The following is a 21,376-nucleotide window of genomic DNA, read 5'->3' as shown; positions in this document are numbered from 1 at the left end:
ATTATACATTCCTCGTCCTTCTTTTCTATTCCTTGTTATTTTTGAAAGTAACAAATATCAACGATTAACACAATGAAATGTAAAAATAATCAAATAAATGTTTAAAGAGACCGAGCAATTTCTCAATTTCTTAAGCAATTCTCCCAAATGATAAGGGCTTTCTTTACAATACAATCGGTCAGATAATTCGAGCAAAAACCTAGTTCATATCATTGCACACAATACTTTTTTAATATAGATATACGTATTATAATCCCAAAATTGTATTCAATAAAAGAATTTTTATTCGACAAAAGATTCTCAGACACGAAGTCGAGCAAATTTAGGAAGCAACTTATTGCTCGATAAATTGGTCGGTGAGTAGTTTCCTTGAGCCCAGCGTTCGATAACATAGGCGTTGGCTTATGCTCGTCAAATTACAATAGATTTCTCCATTACCGTACAGAGCAAGAGAGCAAAAAAACATGGTTGATAATAGTAACTAACAATAGTGAATCATTTTTTGTGCATCGCCTCTTCCTACAGCGGATTAATTATATGTGCCGTACTACGGTTACTCATCAGGGCAACATTCTTTTCCTATTGTTAGCTTCGTAGAAAAACCTTATTTGCTTGTTATTTGTTACGAGTATTGTTATTTGAGATTGCCTGCATGTAGTTATGATATGTGTGATTTAAAATTTATAGTAAAAAATATGGCATACAACTTATAAAATGCTACTAGTTATATACCTATCATTAAAAAATATAAAAGTATCCAGCTTCCTTTTGTGTATTAATAGAAGTCGGAACTTTTTTCGTTTTTTTTTTCATTAATTTTAGAATATCTACATTGAGTCTTGTCTACCCAGGAAATTCTCAACATTCTCCAGTAACACTACGTTTCAAATGTCTACATACTTGCATATATTCTATTTGTGATGGTTTGAGTGTATACCCAGTTTTCAACAACTTATTTTACAATAAGAATATTTTGGTCAGAGAAAATATATGAGATGTGTTTTTGTGTCGAGAAATCGGCAACTGATTGGCAGCAAGCAAAAAGGAAAATAGCGAAGAAAGAGGACTTATTGCAACAAGCGCCTGATTGAGTGCATGTCCTTGGTAGAAATTTGTTCGCATTCAAGAGAACTTGCACGCCTTTGAATTTCAAATAAAAGTCAAATTTACCCTCTACTATAAACCCCCCCTCTAGCCATAAAATCAACTTTGCAAACGAAAACACAAATTCTGCGATGTATATTTTGTCCTTGTTCCGTTCATATTTCATAGTTTATACGCAAACCTAAATAGAAACGGTATTGTCGAAAACATTTAGGAAAATTTCAATAACGGCGATGACATTTCGAAACTATGCTGCCATAACTCATTTGGAAAATGATTTATGATGTCCAAGTTTAAATGCAAAATAAAATATGATACTTTTTTAAACAATGTAAGCATTCGAAGAAGGTTATATTAACAATATAACAAAACTCTAAAGGCGACAATTAATCACTCAAGACGAATTTTCTATTATTTCGTAAAACAGCTTAATGTGGGCTACACCATAACAATAGTTAAAATTAACGTCTTCCTACAGAGTTTCTACAATACACAACAAATACGCTTGATCAATTCCGAATATCTATCTGAAACTACACGGAACAAGAGTCCTCGAACATTTTTACCAGGCCGCATTAGTAAACGAATCAATTTCAATACGCGTGTCCCATGCGAGCGAGGTGTCGGTGGTACATTAGAACAAGTATCATCGCCATCATCATCCTCATAAATTGTGATATGTCATTCAAAAATGTGCTTTATAACGTGGGTGTGCTGTCTTGTCTCATTGTATAATTATGCAGACTCATTAGTGTTAATGCCTCGTAGCCAACTGGGTATTCAAATTTTCATTTGGAGCCGTCCATCATTGTTTGAGTAATGCATTAGTCGAGCCGTTGTTGTAATAATGGTTTGAACAAATGATCCGACTGTCTTCATCTGGCTATATCGCACTTATCTTCCGCATGTGTTGTCCTTTTTTTCCCTCCGACAATAGTTGTATCGATCGAGTGTGTAGTGGCTTTCAGAGACTGACTCGCGAGGAATATCAATGAATACGTACGTCAAATTTAAAAACGAAAAAAGCATGTCATAGGAAACATTACCGCAAAGTAAATATACATACATACATATGTATCTATTTATAGTCGATAGTGTTGTTATTTCCGGATTAATGTGTACGTATACATTCCTAATTTAATAGCGTGTGAAGCATCAGTTTGTTCAATAATACGGAACATAAATATTAATTTAGTATCAATTTATATTTTTGACATAATTGAATAGCGATGCATCCATACGAATTATGTGGGCGGGTCTTATTATATTATACTACATGTATGTATGTTTGTACATACATATATATACACACTCAAGATACCTATCTATCTACCAACGTTTGCTCTTTGTGGTATTCAAAACGTTTATACACGTATAATGTAATTTATATATGTATTCGTATTTAGTTGGGCACAAATACAATATAATGCATGCATTTAAAACGGTTTGAAATACCATAGGAGAATACAAAAGACGGCATAGTAGTGCATGAGCTTCGCTGTTTTTATTGTATTTATTTCATAAATGTGTCCGGCAAATGCTTTCGAAGGATCAAATTGGACAATAGCTGCTCGGCTCGCAACAACCGCTATCCTGAAAGATTTTACCTGGATTTTTTTGCCATCGACAACCTTGAACCATTGTCAATTGAGAAGCCGTCCTCCTCAGAATTTAGCCAGTATGTACTCGAAAATATTTCAAGTCGAAAAATTGTCAAGTTTTTCTTCTCGTCGAGAATTAATTTGTATGTTCCGTAGCATGCACGGTAGTCGCTAGCACCCAATTATGAAAGGATGTGACGCAGAACAAGCCCACACCATAAGCTGTGGCTCTAATTAACCACATCTTTATAGTACTCAGAGCGGGACACCGGTTTACTTCCACTTGGCTGTGCTCTGTATCCAAAACAGATATTGATTGGTATTAGGTTTCCTCCCCGACAACAAAGCTTTAATAACGAGAGCCGACCGGCGGAACCTCATCTGTTATTGAAAACGAGACGCTTATTGACAAGAAAACGGCACTAATGAGGGCGAACGAATACGTGACGAGAGACCACAATCAAAAAAGAATTATATTTGGTTAAATCGATTATGATATGCTAATAGTGCAATAAGTAGGTAGACAATCCAAAAATAGGCGTGGAAAGTTGACGAGAATGTCGTTTAGGATGTTGCAACTTTCTATACAAAAAAAAGTATACATATAATGTACGTATATAATATAAATCGGCACTTAAGAGTATCTAATGTATCAATGTTTCACCTCAGCGTTTGTGTCACTTAGCCGCTATTTGGGACACCCGAAATTCGTTAATTGATTAGATACACTTGTCAATTATTTATGACGAAATTGAATTAAATTGGCGCTTTTACCACATTCCACAATCCGGTTTTGTTATCCACGAAAACCACTCGACACCTTATCGTTTTGTGAAATTGAAAAATAATACAGCTTTGTCAGAATGATCGATCTAATCAATCGAGCAGACTTCCTCGTTCGATATTATTGAAAATAGGGGAAAAGAAGCATCGATAAATCGCTAATGGATTTCGAGATTCGTTAAAATTCCGATAGATAGGGAAAATAGCACGTATGTTTTTTTTTTATAATGATACCGATAATTCAAATCGGAGAGTTCACGAAGTTCATTCAGGAAAGAATGTCTGCACAGAAGATATGTACTAGGGGCCGTTAGTGCTAATGCAGACTTTCCCGGTGCTCCCAAGAGACCCCTAAAAACTTTCATTCTACTTTCCCCTTTAAACTAGCTCGTTTTAAGTGGCCACTTTCAGATTCAGATTTTTGGATAACGAGCAAAATCGATTCTGACATCATAATAAGAAAAAAGCAAAAGTTACACAAATAAAAGGAGCGCAACAAAATCAATTCGTCATGATGATTAGTCACTTTCATACAAGGTGCAACATATACATGTGGTACATATGTAGTTAAAATATGGGTATTCTTCTCGTACCTGATCTACTGTTTATATTGTTACTGTGTATCAATACACAGTATTCAATATAAATTAGTATAATTGAAAACCGACGCATATAAGAAAATGAAATCGGTAAATCACTATTTCTACCGGCAAATTCAAAAAGCACGAAATGCAAAAATACTAATCCTAGACTATAAAAATATATGGAACAATTGTTGGCCATGCTAAAGTGCTTTGTAGAGATAAAATATATATAATTGAAGATTTGATAGCTTCACATTTACATAAGATTTCAACTAATCAGTGAAACAATAGCATGATTACAGATATTAATGTAAGTCATGTTGCATCAAGTATAATGCACTCAAAGAAGTATGGAACGCTGTTTGATTGGTTTCATGGTTGGGAGAGATAGGAAACGTAATACGTGAGTGAGAGGTATGACAAGATTATTTGATACAAAGTAAAGAGATTGAAATATGTAGCAATGGATTGCTCACGTAGCTAAAATAATGGACAAAAGAAGTGATCGAATGGTACGCGAGATAATGTAAAAGGGTGCAAGAAGGCCACAAGGGAGATGTGGCTTTCTTGCAAGAAGGCCACAAGGTGTATGAAATTATAAAAGTATGTAGGAGGGTTGCTCCAAAAACAGCAGTGGATGTTCAATGGCTGTAGATAATGTAAGTATATGATGCTATTTGCCAAAACAATAAAGGTACCCAAACATGTTGTTACACTTGAATTATTTTTGTAATTATCAACTTTTTAATTACTTATTCGTCGCAGAACATAAGACAGAGGTTCAATATCTGGGAAGCAACTCTTTATGGGCGACGTTAACTGCCAGCAAGAAGAAATGTCGTGGTCATAAATATCATTGAATCAATGGATTTAAAAAAATTAAACTCTGATTGTGCAAAACATTTTGAAGTAGGCAAAATAAACCGGAACGGGATAGTAACGATCTTAAAGGTATTGCGTCCTTAATGACACTCGATGATCGCTATTTATCAGGAGCGGGCAGCCGAAACATTCTTGGAGCTGGTCGAGGAGGCCCTCGTTCGTTCCCGATGATTTATGCCGTAATTTAATTTTGCGCGGTAACCTTGGCTGGTTCGGTTCTAGCCTGGCCAGGGGTAAACATTGGTGGTGGATCGATAGCGGTGGCGTACCCCGCGTGCAGCGGATCCGGTAATAAATTAACCGGCCCTAAATAACACGGTCTGCGGCCCGCCGACCGGGGATTATGCAGCGGCCCAACGTGCGACACCCCTGACTCACCCTCCCAGCCACCCGCTCGCCCAGTCGAGACTAGACACGGGGAGAAGATATCGAAATTGATTCACGATCGATTTAGATATTATACATATGTGCATGAAAAAAGAAAATCGCGCGTCAAACGGTGAGGGACGTTAACGATCTAGAAAGGCAATTTGAAATTTTGGAAAGACATTGTTGGGTGCGCGACGTGTGCGTTTTAATGACGCCATTGTGTGGAGATGATGCGTGAACGATACGTCCTGAACATCGATTGTGAAGAGGCCACTAACAAAGGCCTTGACGAGGGTATCGTGCAATCGACGATGGAATATCTGGCAGAAGGACCATTAGAAACTTAGCAGAGAACTGGAGATACCGACCGAGTTCATACTACGGTACGAAAATAAACACTGTATCGTTGCAATGATGGAAGTCGTTGAAATATTCCTTCAAGACAGGCGCCATTGATGACAGTTCTGTGCGAAATTAGCATAATCAAATAATCGTTTCTAATATATTTTCTTTCCATCAACTACAAACGTGAACATCAAACTATTAAAGCGATGGTTCATAATAATCATACACACTATTAAAGGTGCAAGCTAAATTCTATAAGTATGTACATATTTTAAACTAAATTTAGATTACTTAAAGAAACTGCATCATATTATTTGCATTTCAAACTAACAACTATGCATATGAATGTGTGTGATTTTTGATCGAAGTTGACAGGTTAAATAAAGGAAACCACTGATTAAGAAAGTCAGTAGTCGAGATAATTCAAAATCCTTAGAAAGAAGAGGTGTATAAGAAATAGAAAGAAGAGGTGTATAAGTTTGTAATTGAATTGATTTGAGGAGAAGGGGAGAGCTCTTTTGGGAAGAGCCTTCTTCAGTGTGACGTTGGCTCAACTCCGGACAAAAATCGGGGCATTGCAATTACGTTTTGGATTGCTATTATTTTTTCGCGACTAGGTCAGCGCCAAGATGACCCATAATGATTTCAAACGCAGGTTTATTTTTTGCTTCCACTTTTAGATAATGCTATTCTGAAATACATTCACCATGAATACTATATATATATATTCCGTGTCATACGAAGACATTTGCCTGTTACAGATAACCCGTGAAAAAAATCATAGTGGACTGTGGGGATGAATCTTCGGACTGCAGTAGCTTTTTGCCCATACCGGTGACCGAAAACAGTCGTTTGCCTTGACACTTGCCCAACGAACGACCCTCATTAATATTAGCCCTACTATGCTGGGCACCAAACATCCAGTTAAAAATGTATGTTTTAACTTAAAACAAATGCACAATCTACCGTTTTTATTATTGTAATTAGCTATAAAAATCATTGTATCGTGAATAAAACATCGAAACATCGAAAAGGAGTACAAGAAATGAAAAAAATAAAGGCCGAATCAGAGCCGCCATTCTAAGGCGGATATCGTTCTCAACTATTGAGTGTGGCGTACTGAATTCTCCCCCCTCTCGTATTTGTGAGGCATGTCTACAAAGGGCTTCCCGCGAAAGTAATTATTTCTGTTGATATTAATGAATGTTTATATTTCGTAATGACATAATTTTAATCATATACACTGTCGTCAAAGTCATTTCTGATTGAGTGAGTTGGTCAAAGACGTTTGTGATCGTTAAATAATATTAATTTTTTTCGATAAAAATAAATAAAAACATTTTTTTCATGGTTCGACGGTATTCTCATTACTAGACTGCATTTCCATTTCAAGTTACTTTTATTATATCCGCGCTAAAACGGAAGAGATCGTCAAAAGTAGAACCGAGCGAAGCGGGGTAATACCACTGGTAAAATATAAGTCCTGGTCTCTCGCTATCCATCACAGTGTGGCAAGTGTTAAGGCGATCGGAGTGCATTTTTACTTCTGTATGAGACTCAATACTTTTTATACAATTTAAGAACGATAATAATGAAACAGTACTGGGAGGGATACAGCCCCCCAGCCCATTTGGACGTAATATATGTACAGTAAGAATAAATTTAAACCGAATTATAAGTTACCTTGTGTAGTCTGTTTTGCAGAGGATCATGCCGCCTTTGGTATAGCATGAGGCTCCAATTTCAGCTAGCATGGCGCCGCAGCAGGAGCACTTGAGGCATCCATTGTGCCAGTAGCGATCCAGCGCGAAGAGGAGGAAGCGCTCGACAATCTTACCACCACAGCCGGCGCACTGTCTTAGCGCGGGGCTGTTGTTGTTGTTGTGGTGGGGGAGGTGGTGTGCGGCATGGTGTTGCGCGTGATGGGGGTGCGCGTACGATGATGGTGGGTGTCCATTGAGGGGGTAGGGGCCACCGTCGGGGCTGGGCGGATGCGGCGAGTTCAGCTCCGAGTAGGGGTGGTAATGGGGGTTCATGGCAGCGAGCGCACCGGCGGCCAGCTTGAGGCCTGGAGCGGCGGGGTCGCCTCACGATCAGCCGTAGAGAATACACGCCACACCTGAAATCACAATTAAATACAACCGATTAATACAAACGAATAAAGCAAAATTAAACAGATGTACGCATGTCATCAACGGCCTGTAGCCCCGACCCCAAAGAACAAGAAAGAAGATCTGTTACATTACAGCGCTAAGCAATTTCAAAAGCCACTGCGATGTCAAATTGTGTACCATGCCATGCCATATAAACGTTACCCAGCGTTTTGATTAGAGGCTCTTTGATCAATCGTGAATTAATGCACTTGCCCAGTGTCCTAGGGTGTTTTGAACGGGAGTCCTACTACCACAAGCCCCTCTGAAACCCATATAAGGTCTGGAAGTGCTTACATATTACATACATTTTTTTTTACATTATCTATGTACTCGTAAATAGTAACAATAGATGAATTGTGATCATGCGAAAATTCGAACTCGAGATTTTGACTGAATCGACTCTGTTCGATTACTGATCGCGTTTTCATGACCTAGAAAAAAATGTGTGTCTGTGTATTTTGGGGATTTTTAAACACCGTTAGTTCTATCGAACTGAAACTTAGCACCGGTTACTGAAATTCTTATCGACACGACGTTAATTTTTTTCAAATTTTTAAGTTGACCGGAAATGGTACCTCCCCTTATAGGTGTCCCCTTTTTTTAAGTTTTTGAATTCAATTATCTCCCAAACCGCTATTGAATCGGACTAAAACTTTTTTACATGTAATATAAATTATAAATTTTATAACCATTAGGTTATATTTATCTGAACCGGAAGTAGTACTTAAATTAAAGTTAATTAAATAATTAATCCATTAAAATAATTATTAAAGACTTAATCCATTGAGACATCTATGGATTTTAGACTTGTACATAAATTTTTACAAATTGTACATACATAATACAGAAGATTTGTGACAACAGGTAGGAAGATTTTTTTGCCAGTTTTAAGGAATCGTTTCTACAATGATCGGATAAAATTGGCAAACTCTGATAAGAGTTTGTCAATTCACCACCCAAGTCTGACCAGAAGTATAACGGGGTCGAACCCAATAATCACTTAGTGCTAAACATACACGCTACCACTGAGCCATACTGCTGGCTATATGTATATGTAGATTATACAAAAATGTAAACTTGTTGAATATCATAGATTGGCGTAAGTTCATTAGAAATTTACAAGTTGATTGACCTTTAAAACTAGCGGCATAGATTAAAAATAAAACATAGGTACATCTGGTCAAGTCATCTAGTACGATTTATTGCTTAGTAAAATTTATACGAAATTGCACTTTTTATGTAGAATTCAATAGAGATGTTTATGAAGTCAACAATTTTTTCGACACAGCAAATTTGTGAGAAATATATATATAATATTCAACAAATGATAAAAACTCGAATTTGCGAAAAAGTGAATGGGGAGATACCGATTTATTGGATCCGTCACAGCAATTAGGCTAGAAAAATTTCGTCAGACGAAAAATCGAAAGCAAAAGGATATGAGGCTTGTAAAAATCGGAAAATTCTAGCAGGAGACGGTCGAAATGTGTTTTTTAATAAGCACAAGATCGCGCCAGCAGCGTATTTGACCGGGACTCGCACCCACGACCTTTCTATCGGTATGCAATAGCTCTACCAGTGCATTACGCTGTGGTAAAAAATTATGTAAAATATTGAAACACTCATTCATTAAATTGTTTCAATGAGTGAAATATTAGTCCTGAAATACGATCACAAAATCGATCCCGAGATAACATTTCGAGAAGTCGCGTGACTCGATCTGGAACTATCCACTGTGACGCACTATCGGGGATGTCCAGTGAAACAATCCGGGGCAGCCCGGTGATTCAAACATCAACATGGGTATTAAAATTGTAGGCCGAAGACCTAACATGACTCACAGAATTGTCGATCACTTGGAATATACAAAAAGACTGAAAGGTAAGTAAGGTAATTTTTAAATCACACTAGTAGCAACTATGTAAGCTGCTAGTAGCGACTAGGTTGAAGCAATGGTATATACAAAATATACATGAGTACAAGCTTGTTTAGCTCGTACTCGTGTATATTTTACACGAGTTAAGATTCGATGCACCACAACTTTTCCGAACACAAACAATCGTCGAACATAAGATGGATTAGCGAAAATGGAGACAGCGTAATCGAGAGCAGCAGGAGTCAAATCGCAAGAGTGGTGTCTGGCGAAGGTTGCTGACAGTGTCCGTAATGAAAGCGGCCAATTAGCGAGGCAGGTGGCCACCGAGCGAAGGTTTCCCCCTTCAATTAGGGCCCGAGCGCTCCGGATTAATCTGCAGCCCTTCAGCCAATGGAGCGGAACTGTCTCCATAAAACTTAATTAAACATCTTAAAACAAGCGTTCATTAAAGAATAATCAACCTTATTTACTAATAAATAACCGGATTGCACGAGCGGGACGATAGAGCGGCTCCCACTCATCAACCCGACCCATCCCATAACACTCGCATCCAATTATAATGAAATGTATCAATTCGAGATCCGAAATTAAATTAAAATACATGTATTTGTATATATGTTATATTATAATTGTGCCAAAGAGGCCGATGTAATAATTTGGGGCAATACCGCGAGTAAATTATTCGAAGAAAAACTTTTGAAGGAAAAATGAAACAAGTTCGGCCTATTTGGAGTGGCTTGGAAAAGCAGCGCTACGTATAATGTAATTAGAGCGAAACCACTGGCAAAATTAAACGCGAAAACGGAATGAGAATGTGAGCCTAATTAGAATGGGGAAGAAGGCGCCACTTGCGGAGGGCCCTATTCCGACTGTGGCTCCCACGTGCGAAACCTCTGCACAAATAGCTCCCCCCTCCAGTCTCCCTCGCCAGAGAAGAATGACACATATTGCACACTCGGAATTATGCTTTTCAATGAAAATCATTGGAAAATATACATGTATATACATATATGTTGGTTCAGATTTCTTTATATTAATTTTGCGGATATTGTACGTTTTTACTTTACTTTTTTAAGTTTTGTTATTAACTAAACAGTATTTTATGTTAGAATAACCTATAATATAACCATTAATTCACAACTTTGTTTAAAAGATACTAAAAAAAACACGAAAAGGATATTCCAACCAAACATACATATGTATGTATATACACAGGGCTTCCGAGAGGAGGGGGGAGCTGGGGTGAAAGTTTCAGGGCCCGGACTACTTGAGTTTCCTGATCCTTACTTGTTCGACTGATCGATATTGATATTTTATATTATTCTACATAAAAATATTCCTTTAATGCGAAATATTTACTATTTTTCGATCCGCGCATTATTTGTGTCCATGTGAAATCGTACCTGTTATATCATACTTTCTTATTCGCTTATTTAATAAAAATAGCATTTAACATAGATATAGGTATTTTTCTAATAGTTTGATAGATTTTTCGCATATTAAATATATATCTATAAGATTTTTTTGGTTTGTCATATGGTATGGAATTATTACTCGAGGGCCCGTGATTCCTCTTGGCGGCCCTGTATATACATACATACATAGAGTCGAATAATCGAATGTAATAAAGAATAATTAATCAAGAACATGAAAGAGTTCAAATGGAGTTTGAAAATCGATTTTCAATTGTTTTTTTACACGTTATTTTTCTTGTTAGTTATAATTAGACAGCAGAAGGTCAATAGGAAAATATGCTTTTAGGCTGTTATGGCTATTGTTTTTAGAAAACTTTTTTTTTTGCTCTCTTGCATTCAGTACTGTTGGAACGTGTATTGTTATTTGTCAGGGCTCTATAGTTAAAATATTATCTTATTTTAATATTAGCGTTCAAAACATTGTTTGAAGAAAAGCTGAAAAACTGATGTATGATACATACGTACCGATTTAAAATGGATATTCAATGTCTTACAGATACAAATACTATAAGATATTGTAATCGTAAACGGTTTTACACACGAATCTCGATTTTGACTACTTTTTCTTCCTAATTTTAGCAAACGCTTTTACTGCAAGTATACTATATTCATTTTTTATTTTACTTAAACGCGAATATAAATCATTTTACAGGCAATAAAAATGCCCACTCTGCTATGAGGATAGGTTTTATTTGCTTTACACGCCAATGTATTTAAAGCGAGCCGTATAAATTGCAAAACTATATGTACATATAAGATTGTTTGTTAAACAGATCGACGTTTGAATATCTCTAGTAGTCCATCGACTATGCCGCCTTCCCCAAGTATTCATAAAAAAAAAAAAACAAAAACAATTTGTCTAAAAATGTAAATGCTCCATTACTAAGAGATCTTTAAAACATTTAGAGAGATAAGTATTTTTATTCAAATTAATGGTTTCACAATTACACATTCCAAAGATATTTAATTAAAAGGAGAAGCGTTGAGATGGTTCAACGGGGCCTTGCAATTTAGTTAAAATGCACCGCTAACACATGCGTATATACACATTATGTATGTATGTATATACATCCAATATACACATGTACATATAATATATCATCATCATCGAGTCAAACGTCTTCGGGGTCGTGTTGTTAGCGTTAAGACTACAATTTGAAAAACCATTTCGACCTCGCCACAAACGTAAACGTATCATTACTATAGGACCCACAACTTTTGTTTTTTGCGTTCACGTACAAACTAATGTGGGTACGTGAATAGAGTGAAGACTCAAACCCGTTCATTAGAACCCCGTAATAAATACAATATACGAATAATTTCCCGTACAGACACGAGACTCAGATATGCAATCATTCAATCAAGAATAACCTTAAATTTTTGTTGTTTTTTTTTTTTTAATTTTGAAGATTCCATTGATGATTTTACGTGTCGTCGGTGGATTTCGACTGCGGATTTTTGGCATTTCAATGGGAATACTTGGCGTCACAATTCACACACCTCGAGAAGAGTAATGATATGACGGGAGAGGGTCGTTCCCCGAGACTGGGATTCTCCGTGGGGGTTTGGGGATGGGTGGGATGGGGGTGCAGCCGGTAATTTGCGGCTTAAAATGTAATAGCGCCGCCTGCCCGTATCCCGATACAGCGAGAAGCGGGACCGCAGAAAACGCAAATAATAAAATTAGTGTCATTACTCCTTATGGGGCATTTGATAAATTATGTCATTAAACGACCGTAATGGTTCGCGGTTAACTCGACGACTTTACACAACGGCCGGACATAAATTTGTGGACAAGTTTCACGCTAGTTCTACGTACGTACATAAATGTTTGCCTATGAATGTCTTTAAGTGTCTCCAAGAAAATAAAAATATTTGTCAAATATTAAAAAAAAAAAGATAAAATATATGCGCCATACATACATACATTGTGGAAAATCAATTACGTGATTTGACATAAAAATTTCTTCGATCCGGTTATTGTGTATGGCGATGTTTGAATTCCGTTGACACCTCCAATATTTGATTAAAAAAGACGACTCCGACTACTGATTATTATTTTTGAATATGAACACTACCAAAATATCAACATAAAATCTCAAATAGAATCGCATATAACTTATATAATTTTTCAATATTTACGATTTCAAATAGCAATAAAATATTCAACAATTAAATTAACTAATTTACATATTACCAATAGACTACTACAAATTAGAACGAGTATTATTCATAAAAAAAAATTTCTGTTAGTATACCTCCATTACACGGAGTTAAAAAGCTACATTGAAAAAATGACACGCGATTTCACGTGATCAGCATTAGCATAATTGGCAAAATTCGGTGAAAAATAGCCGGCATACTATTGATCGTATTTAATATTTTATACTTATCATTCATTTGTATATAAAATTATTGCAAATGAGACTTATTTTCTATTACATATACGGATATCATATATCATCATTAAGAAAATAAAGAAGTTGGATTTTAAACATACCTAAATATGTCGTATTATATCACTGGCTTTAAAAAATCGATAATAAAACTTGCTGGGAGGCCGCCTTATTACATTTCATCAGATCGGTCCAAAACAAATCATCAGTAATTATGCTGATAAATCAACGTGGAGGATTTTAGACCTTCAAGACGCCTGATAGTTGCGTTGTTGGATACAGGTCTAAGAATTTGTGTTAACGTGGACAGCGCTCATACCCTGTTCGCACACACATCAGTAAGGCACACACTTGCATCCTACTCGCACATCGATTTAAATAGTATGCGCTAGTAAAATTCAAAACGCTGGATATCGAAATGTCACCAGTTGTAATAAATTTTACAAGTATAAGTTTCAGGTACATGCCCATTTCATTATAAATTTTAGACCGTGAATAGTGAAAGTTTATGTACAATATTAGCCGGTACGCGAAAACTGGACAATCGGCGACGCGACCACTGGGCAACGCGATAAGAAACATTGGTAAACTCTGAAAGGAAACGATCGACCTGGAGTCACACATCACGGTCTGGCCAACAGCTACTAGTGGGAATCGAACCGTAACCACTCCGCTCGAAAACATAATATGCTAACCACTAGTCCACGCTGCTGGTTTATAATACTTTTTATAGACATCCTTTGAGATTTCTGAGTACCTGCACTCTCACGCCCAGTTGTCTCATCGCCCACTTGTCACATCGCCCAGTGGACCGTGTTCGAAATTAGCTTGTTTATTTTAAGGCTATGGTGTGATTTGAAGAAATTTTAATTGATCCAAACAGACTTGGCCTGTTTGCTAATGATATCGGATGTTCATATGTACATAGATATTAACAGATTATATCAGATTAGGCGGTCTTTCGCTGAAGTGATCGTCAATGTGTCTTTCACATTTTGTAATCGCTCGGACTAATTTCAACTTTTTTTTAAATTTCTACATTTATTACAGCACGCTTATCAGTATAATTCCAAGAGGCGCCGACGTGTTGTAACAGTGACTAAAATTTCATACGGCACACACGGGCCAATTGTTGTGATCGCATTCGACAAACTCAAGTCAAATGGGATAATGAAGGTGGGGGCCCGACCCGAGAACCGGTTACATCATAAAGCAAACAAACGCAAGAGAGCAAGGATGCGACCGACCTGAAGAGAAGAATATCAATCAAGAGTGCGAGGCCCATCAAGCAGAGACCGACTATGTATATTGTCCGTTTAATAATGAAAATTAAACAGGTTTAATTGCCGCAAGATTAAAGCTGGAGGGGAGGAAGATTCCCGAGTAACAAGTCGGCCAGCTTTGATCCGAAGCCGACATCAGTGATGACCGCGATCAATATTGATTTTGTGGACGCGCGCGCCATTAGGATCGGACCTCTAATTGTGCGGACTGGCCGTGATCAATAGCCGACCGATTAAATGAGCGCACATCAATTAAAAGCACTCGATGCACAATCAAAAGAATATTCTGCAGCGTAATAGGAGATTGGAAGCACGATTGATGATGTGAATTAATGAAAAATCTAGCGATTGAAAACGACTAGTAAAAACTATGCAAGTACTCAGCGGCGGATTTATTATACGTGTAGCCTAAAATAGTTATATAGCCTGGGGTAGCAAATTCATTAAGAGGGGAGAAATTTTAAGCTGAATTTTTTTACAAATGGACTTGCATTTTAAATAATATCATAAAAAAACTACATTTTCAACCACTACCTAGTCTGTGACGGCCTTGGTACTTTATGAGGTCAATATATTCTAGATGCAAAACATCTTTTAAGTAAGTGACAAATGAGTATTCTAAGCACAATGAAACACAATGCAAATAATTTCATCCCAACTTATTTCCGTTCTAAGTTCAAAGTTCCCTACATTTAAATATGAATTGGAACATTATAAAAAGCTTGTAAAAATATTGCGTCAATAAAGCGCAAAGATTAAGCTACAGATATCGAGTTATTAATGCAGTTTTGTTCCTGTTTTCATGAACTCAAAGGTGACTTTTTAAAATAACATTCCTTTTAATTGACAATATAATGTACATATGTATGTATAGGTATAAAGTTTAAGTTTAAAGTTTAATCTCAAATCACGTATTTCGCTTTTCAATACAACCCAATGAAATTTTAACGAGAAAAATTCTAGTTACTTATAATTAAAAGACAGTTAACTGAAGTGTATTTTGAAAAATGATCATATTTAAAACTCGTGATTTAAAATAATGCTTTGTAAACTTCACATTTGCGCTTTAAGGACGACATATTCAAATTTAATTTTGAATAAAAAATATTACTAGTCCAATATATTATGCAATGAATTAATTAAAATGTAAAAAAGAGATTAATTGATATTTTTGAGACTAAAAATGTGACTGCAGCCTAATTTTTTGAACTTAATATGTACATATGTAGGTTAGAAGTATGAAAAATGTGGTCGATGTAATGCTGAGATTAAATAAATTGAAATGGCAATGGATGGGTCACGTAGCTAGAAGAATGGACGATAAATTGACGAACGAAGTGCTCGAATGGTAACCGAGAGAATGTAAACGGTGCAAGGAATGTCACGGGGTAGAAGGGTGGATGAAATCTGAAAAAAGTGTGGAATGAGATGGATGAGAGTTGTTCAAAACAGACACGAATGGAAGTGTATTGAAGAGGTCTTCATCCAACAGTGGATGGCGAATGGCTGTGAATGATGATGATAGTGTATTAATACAATTGCAGTTCATTCAAACATTTGATGCAGATGTCATATGGGTTCTACATATGTATGTGTGTGAAAACAGTCCACACTACTCACGCACAAACAAAAACCATGTGGGTTAGACGCATTTTGCGTAACCTTTTTCCATCAAAGGATCCTCCTGTACATGTATGCATATCTCCTTACAATCATTAGCAGTAATGGCAAAATGCAATTAGTAGAATCAGTAGTCGCCAGGCAGTAAAATCAACCTGTGCAAGTTCGCAACCATGAGGAATAAAATTAACGATCGAATTTTATAGCAAACGTGGGTATGTATTCAAACGCTTGCGAGTAATTAAAAGCTTCTAGTGTTTAATCTGCAGGAATTTCACCAGTTTTATTTGGACGAGAAATTCAGAAATACGATAAAATATTGTAATCAGTGTCCCTATCGGCGATAAATCGAAGAATGCCAGAGCGTATTTACATTAGCGTGTGCGCGCCCGGCCGCTATAAAACGACCGAACCGCAACCGAACAAGTGTATATAGTTGTGTCTACACGTATGAAAAAAAAATAAAAATCATCAGCCATTTTATGTCCATTATTTTAGTGCTGTTTCCGCCAAATCATCGGATCACTCCATTTTGTCAGTTGAATTTCGTTCCGGGTTTTATTTCAATATATTTTTTAACGTCCATTGTGTTCGTGCCATTAAACCGGATAATACACACCATATTTTCCGTGTATGCGACGCACTGTTAAATGGAATATATAATACGTAATTAAACCGTTTGTTCGGTGCTGTGGAAAGAACATTTCTAGACACTTAATTAACGCCGTAAAAAGATACAGAGTGTGAGTGTATGTGTGTTACGTGAATTAATGATAATATTCCTTATGGCGTTATTGTTTGCTGCACAAAATGCGCTCGCGTTACAGTTATAGAAAGGAACGGTTTGAGCGAAGTTTTTCTATGACCCGGAAGTGAGTGCGGTTTTGACGCGAATCGATAAAGGGTCACTCCTGAGTTTCTGGCCATACGAAGACAATTAAGAGAGCGATTATTGAACCAACCCAAGTGGCCGGCTGCAGGGAGGGCACGTTCCAATTTAAAGTTGGCGAAGCCTCGAGGCCAATACGGCTCTGGTGCAACTTTGGACAATCAAGCGCTTCGATTGCGACTGGAAGCGCCGAAACGATCGATGGACGTCAAATTTTCTAATAATCGACCACTTCGCATTCTCCCCAATCAAAGGACTACTATTATCGATTAATACGTTCATTCAATTCAACGGAAAGATTGCACCGCAGTTTAAAAATTCACTCAACTAAGTATGGAGCACAGCATGCTAGGCATAACAATAAGATATAGGAAACGGAATACGTGGGTGAGAAGTATGACAAGGGTAGTTGTTGATATAATGGGAAGAGTGAAAATACTAAAATAGTGAAATAGGCTCCTCAAGTAACTTGAAGACTGCTAGAATAGTACCCGAGAGAATGCAATGAGTAAAGGCCACAGGGCAGATGTGTGGATAAAATTAAAAAAAAATGTGCTGCATGAAACGGGTGAACATTGCTCAAAACAAAGACGAATGGAAGCGTATTGGAGAAGCCTTCGTTCAGAAGTGGATATTGAATGGCTGTAGATGCTGATGGTGATGGTGGTGAAATAATGATCATAGCCAGAAGATAGCTCGGTGGTTGTGTTAATGCTAACCATCTAGAGGTTCCCGGGTTCAAGCCATGAGTTGACCTCAATTTGAGGAGAATTTATTCAGAGTATTTCTGCAGTACTGCTGGTCAGACATTTTGACAAACTATTGTTTTAGTAATATGGGACCTTTTTTAAGACTATTCCTTTACATAGTGGTTGCATGTTTCCGAGTATTATCTGTAGTGCTGCTGGTCAAACTTGTCAATTTATCTGATTTCATTGTTGAAACGATTCCTCATCAAATTTGGCAAAAACCATTATACCTACTATTTGATATGTACAACTTAAATACCATGTCACCGAGTGGTGAAATCCATAATGACATTATGGTAAAATATATATTTTTTATAAATATATGGCTTAATGCTTTTACTTGCAAAAATATGCGTTATTGATACAATATGCATAGATAGATATATATTAGTAATCATGTCTTAAAACTTGTTACGAAACGTTGCACTCCTACTAATCTGGCCTGTTGAACTAGAGTGAGACTTTAGACTGAGATTTACAATTGACGTCTCAAACCTAACCAATTCCTTAACTGGTATGTATTTATGTATACATATAATAAGTACCCATGAAGATTTTGCGTAAGTTTAACTTGTGTAGGTCAAAATAAACAGTAATTTATTTTATTTTAAAACACGCAAGGCAGAAAAGATTCATCAACCCTGACCTATTACATCTGCAACTTCAATTGGGTAAAAACGATCGTCTTGATTTATTGAATTTTTTAGTCATCAATAGATTTTTTTCGATTATATGTGCATATGTAGAAAAAATTTCTCACGATTTTGACAACGATCAATTTTTTATAAACAACATTAAGAAAACGTTTAACTTTTTTTAACAATATGTATGTACATGCATTTAGTTGACAATTTTATAGTTGAAAATGCATAAAAGCGCAGTATGCAATACTAGTTCATAAATTATACAAACTCGTTTATATTATACATATATAATAATAGAAAGTATAGCTTATCTAAAATTAAAACTATCACGCGGTTTGTTCTGCAATGAGCATAACAAAACACAGAAAAATTCTCAGCAATAACCGTCAAAACGCTCCACAGCAAAATTATGTCGTTTACGTGCGAAATTTTCCTACAACATACGAATCGAAATGTACGCTATTTCTCGAGCTATTTTAGTATGCAGAGGCGCGTCACTTGATTATGATTTGTTTGCATTATGCTAATCATTACATGGAGTTTCGGCGATATCGATACGCGACTCGCCGATTAACATATTAATGCGATTCGATGTCCAATCTCCTTGGCTCAGGCACTACATAGGTGTGTTGAACCCGGAGTCCCATTTAAAAATATAATTTACGTGTTTTGTGGTCCACGGCTATCCTACGCAAACATGCTTACACACGTACGTATATATCTTCAATTTCGATATAATTACCCGAACTACCGAACCCGGCCGGCCGCCTAATCAACATATTTTAGTCGTTCTTCCACACACGCTGGGCTGCCAGAAGTCTGCGACCGCCATTGGATTCCAAGCACCCCCCGTCGAGACACTTTCGACCAATCAGTGTACGCAAGGGAGTGATATATTCGACTAATCGCATCGGATCGAACAAAAAAAGCAGTAAATATGCAATTAAGAATCGACTCCGTCGGCCATAATATGCTTACTAGAATTTAAAGGATTCTTATACGTACATATATATAATTAAGACGTTTTAAACATAGCAGCAGGATTAAATCAAAATTTCATGAAAAGTCTAGATTAGGATAAGTACATATGTACGAGTATGTATACAAATGTTTAACTGATTAACTGGCGATCCGATCTTGCGGCTTGGCGATTAAACGATTAACTAGCGATTCGTTCTAATAATGTATGTGAAATTTTTGTAATAAAATGTATAGTGAAAGTGCATATTCTGATATGTTAAGCATAAGTTATCAAAACAACCACAATATGCATTTGGTATCGTATAGGTTAGAGCCACCCAACCAGTCGATTACGGCTTGATTTTAAATGCACATACTTATTTTGCCAAATGTATCCTAAAAATATCTGAAACACAATCTCGAATTGATAATATACCAGATAGATATATGTATAATATGTAGATAAATTCTCAATCCTGACAAACGCTGCATAAAATCGAGAATTGGATAAACCTGTTGAAACATTGTCAAGAATTTATAAATAAAGCTAGACTAGAATTAGTTATGAAATGTAATTAATAGCATATATATATATATACATATATATATATATATATATATATATATATATATATATATATATATATATATATATATATATATATGAGTTCGGTCTTTCGTGTCATGCGGGGAAGACGTGCTTCTGCGTTCTTCCCGCTATTACTCGCTTAAACCCGGCTATTGCACGAAATTTAATCTAAAAATTTAACCATCTAATCACTTATTTTACTAATTGCATCCTAGTATAATTTAAGTGTAAAAATAAACAGACGATCGGCCGTTAACAGCGTTTTTAATATCAGTGATTGCGAAAAATTTTGTGTTAATTTTGTGTCAGTTACAAAAGCGTATACGAACGAGATACATCTCCCTACCTGAATACAAAAAAAATAAGGGTCGCCAGTCAAAATTCGGTCCCACAGAAGCAATAAATCTTCCACATAATTGCTTTCAGACAAAAATTTTTAACGAACTTTACTTAATAGAATAATAGCAAACAGAAACGGTGTTTCCCAACTGTCTAATAGTTCTTTTTCATATTTAATTTATATTAAAGTAATTCGTGTAATTTTATATTCTTTACTAAATTTATTATTAAAATATTAAATTGCAAACCGCACTCACATATATAAATCCGTTGTCTCCAAAGAGGCGTCTCACGATAAAGATCTGTAAAAAAGTAGTATAACAATTGCTAATCTATTATTATCATAACTAACTACTTTCACTTACAAAGTAACCCTGTTAAATGGCATGTAATAACTCATAAGTGATCCAAGTGATACCTAGGATGACTATCTGTCAAAGCTGACCACAGAGAAGAGTCTATGGCGGTAAGAACTCACTCCTTGAATGGAAATCTCTCTCAAGTACCGCCTTTTTCTCAACACATCTTGGATAAATGCGAGAAAAATAATATCCAAACCTCCAACAAGGTAAGAGTGACGATGGATGATAGCTTAGCTAATAGAAACCTGTATTTAGCCACGTACAATGTAAGAACGTTATCGAGTGAAGGAAGTGTGCTTGCATTAGAGAATGAATTAGAAAATATCAAATGGGATATAATAGGACTTAGTGAAGTAAGACGAAAACAGCAAAA

The 21,376-nt window shown here is 36.3% G+C and overlaps 1 protein-coding gene across 10 annotated transcripts in view; it reads right to left on the bottom strand.

Moving 5' to 3' along the window:
* The window catches only part of LOC143910264 (LIM domain transcription factor LMO4.2), a 361,988-nt gene that overhangs the window by 191,707 nt on the left and 148,905 nt on the right, over nucleotides 1–21,376 (bottom strand). For all 10 annotated transcript variants that reach the window (XM_077428659.1, XM_077428661.1, XM_077428663.1 and 7 more), the window contains one exon: nucleotides 7,352–7,787. In XM_077428659.1, the coding sequence (XP_077284785.1) occupies nucleotides 7,352–7,704 (353 nt within the window). In that variant the 5' untranslated portion in view covers nucleotides 7,705–7,787. The remainder of the gene's footprint in view (nucleotides 1–7,351; nucleotides 7,788–21,376) is intronic.

The sequence above is a fragment of the Arctopsyche grandis genome, chromosome 4, assembly GCF_051622035.1.
Source record: "Arctopsyche grandis isolate Sample6627 chromosome 4, ASM5162203v2, whole genome shotgun sequence".
NCBI classification, from domain to species: domain Eukaryota; kingdom Metazoa; phylum Arthropoda; class Insecta; order Trichoptera; family Hydropsychidae; genus Arctopsyche; species Arctopsyche grandis.
This window is presented reverse-complemented; position numbering and strand designations above follow the sequence as displayed.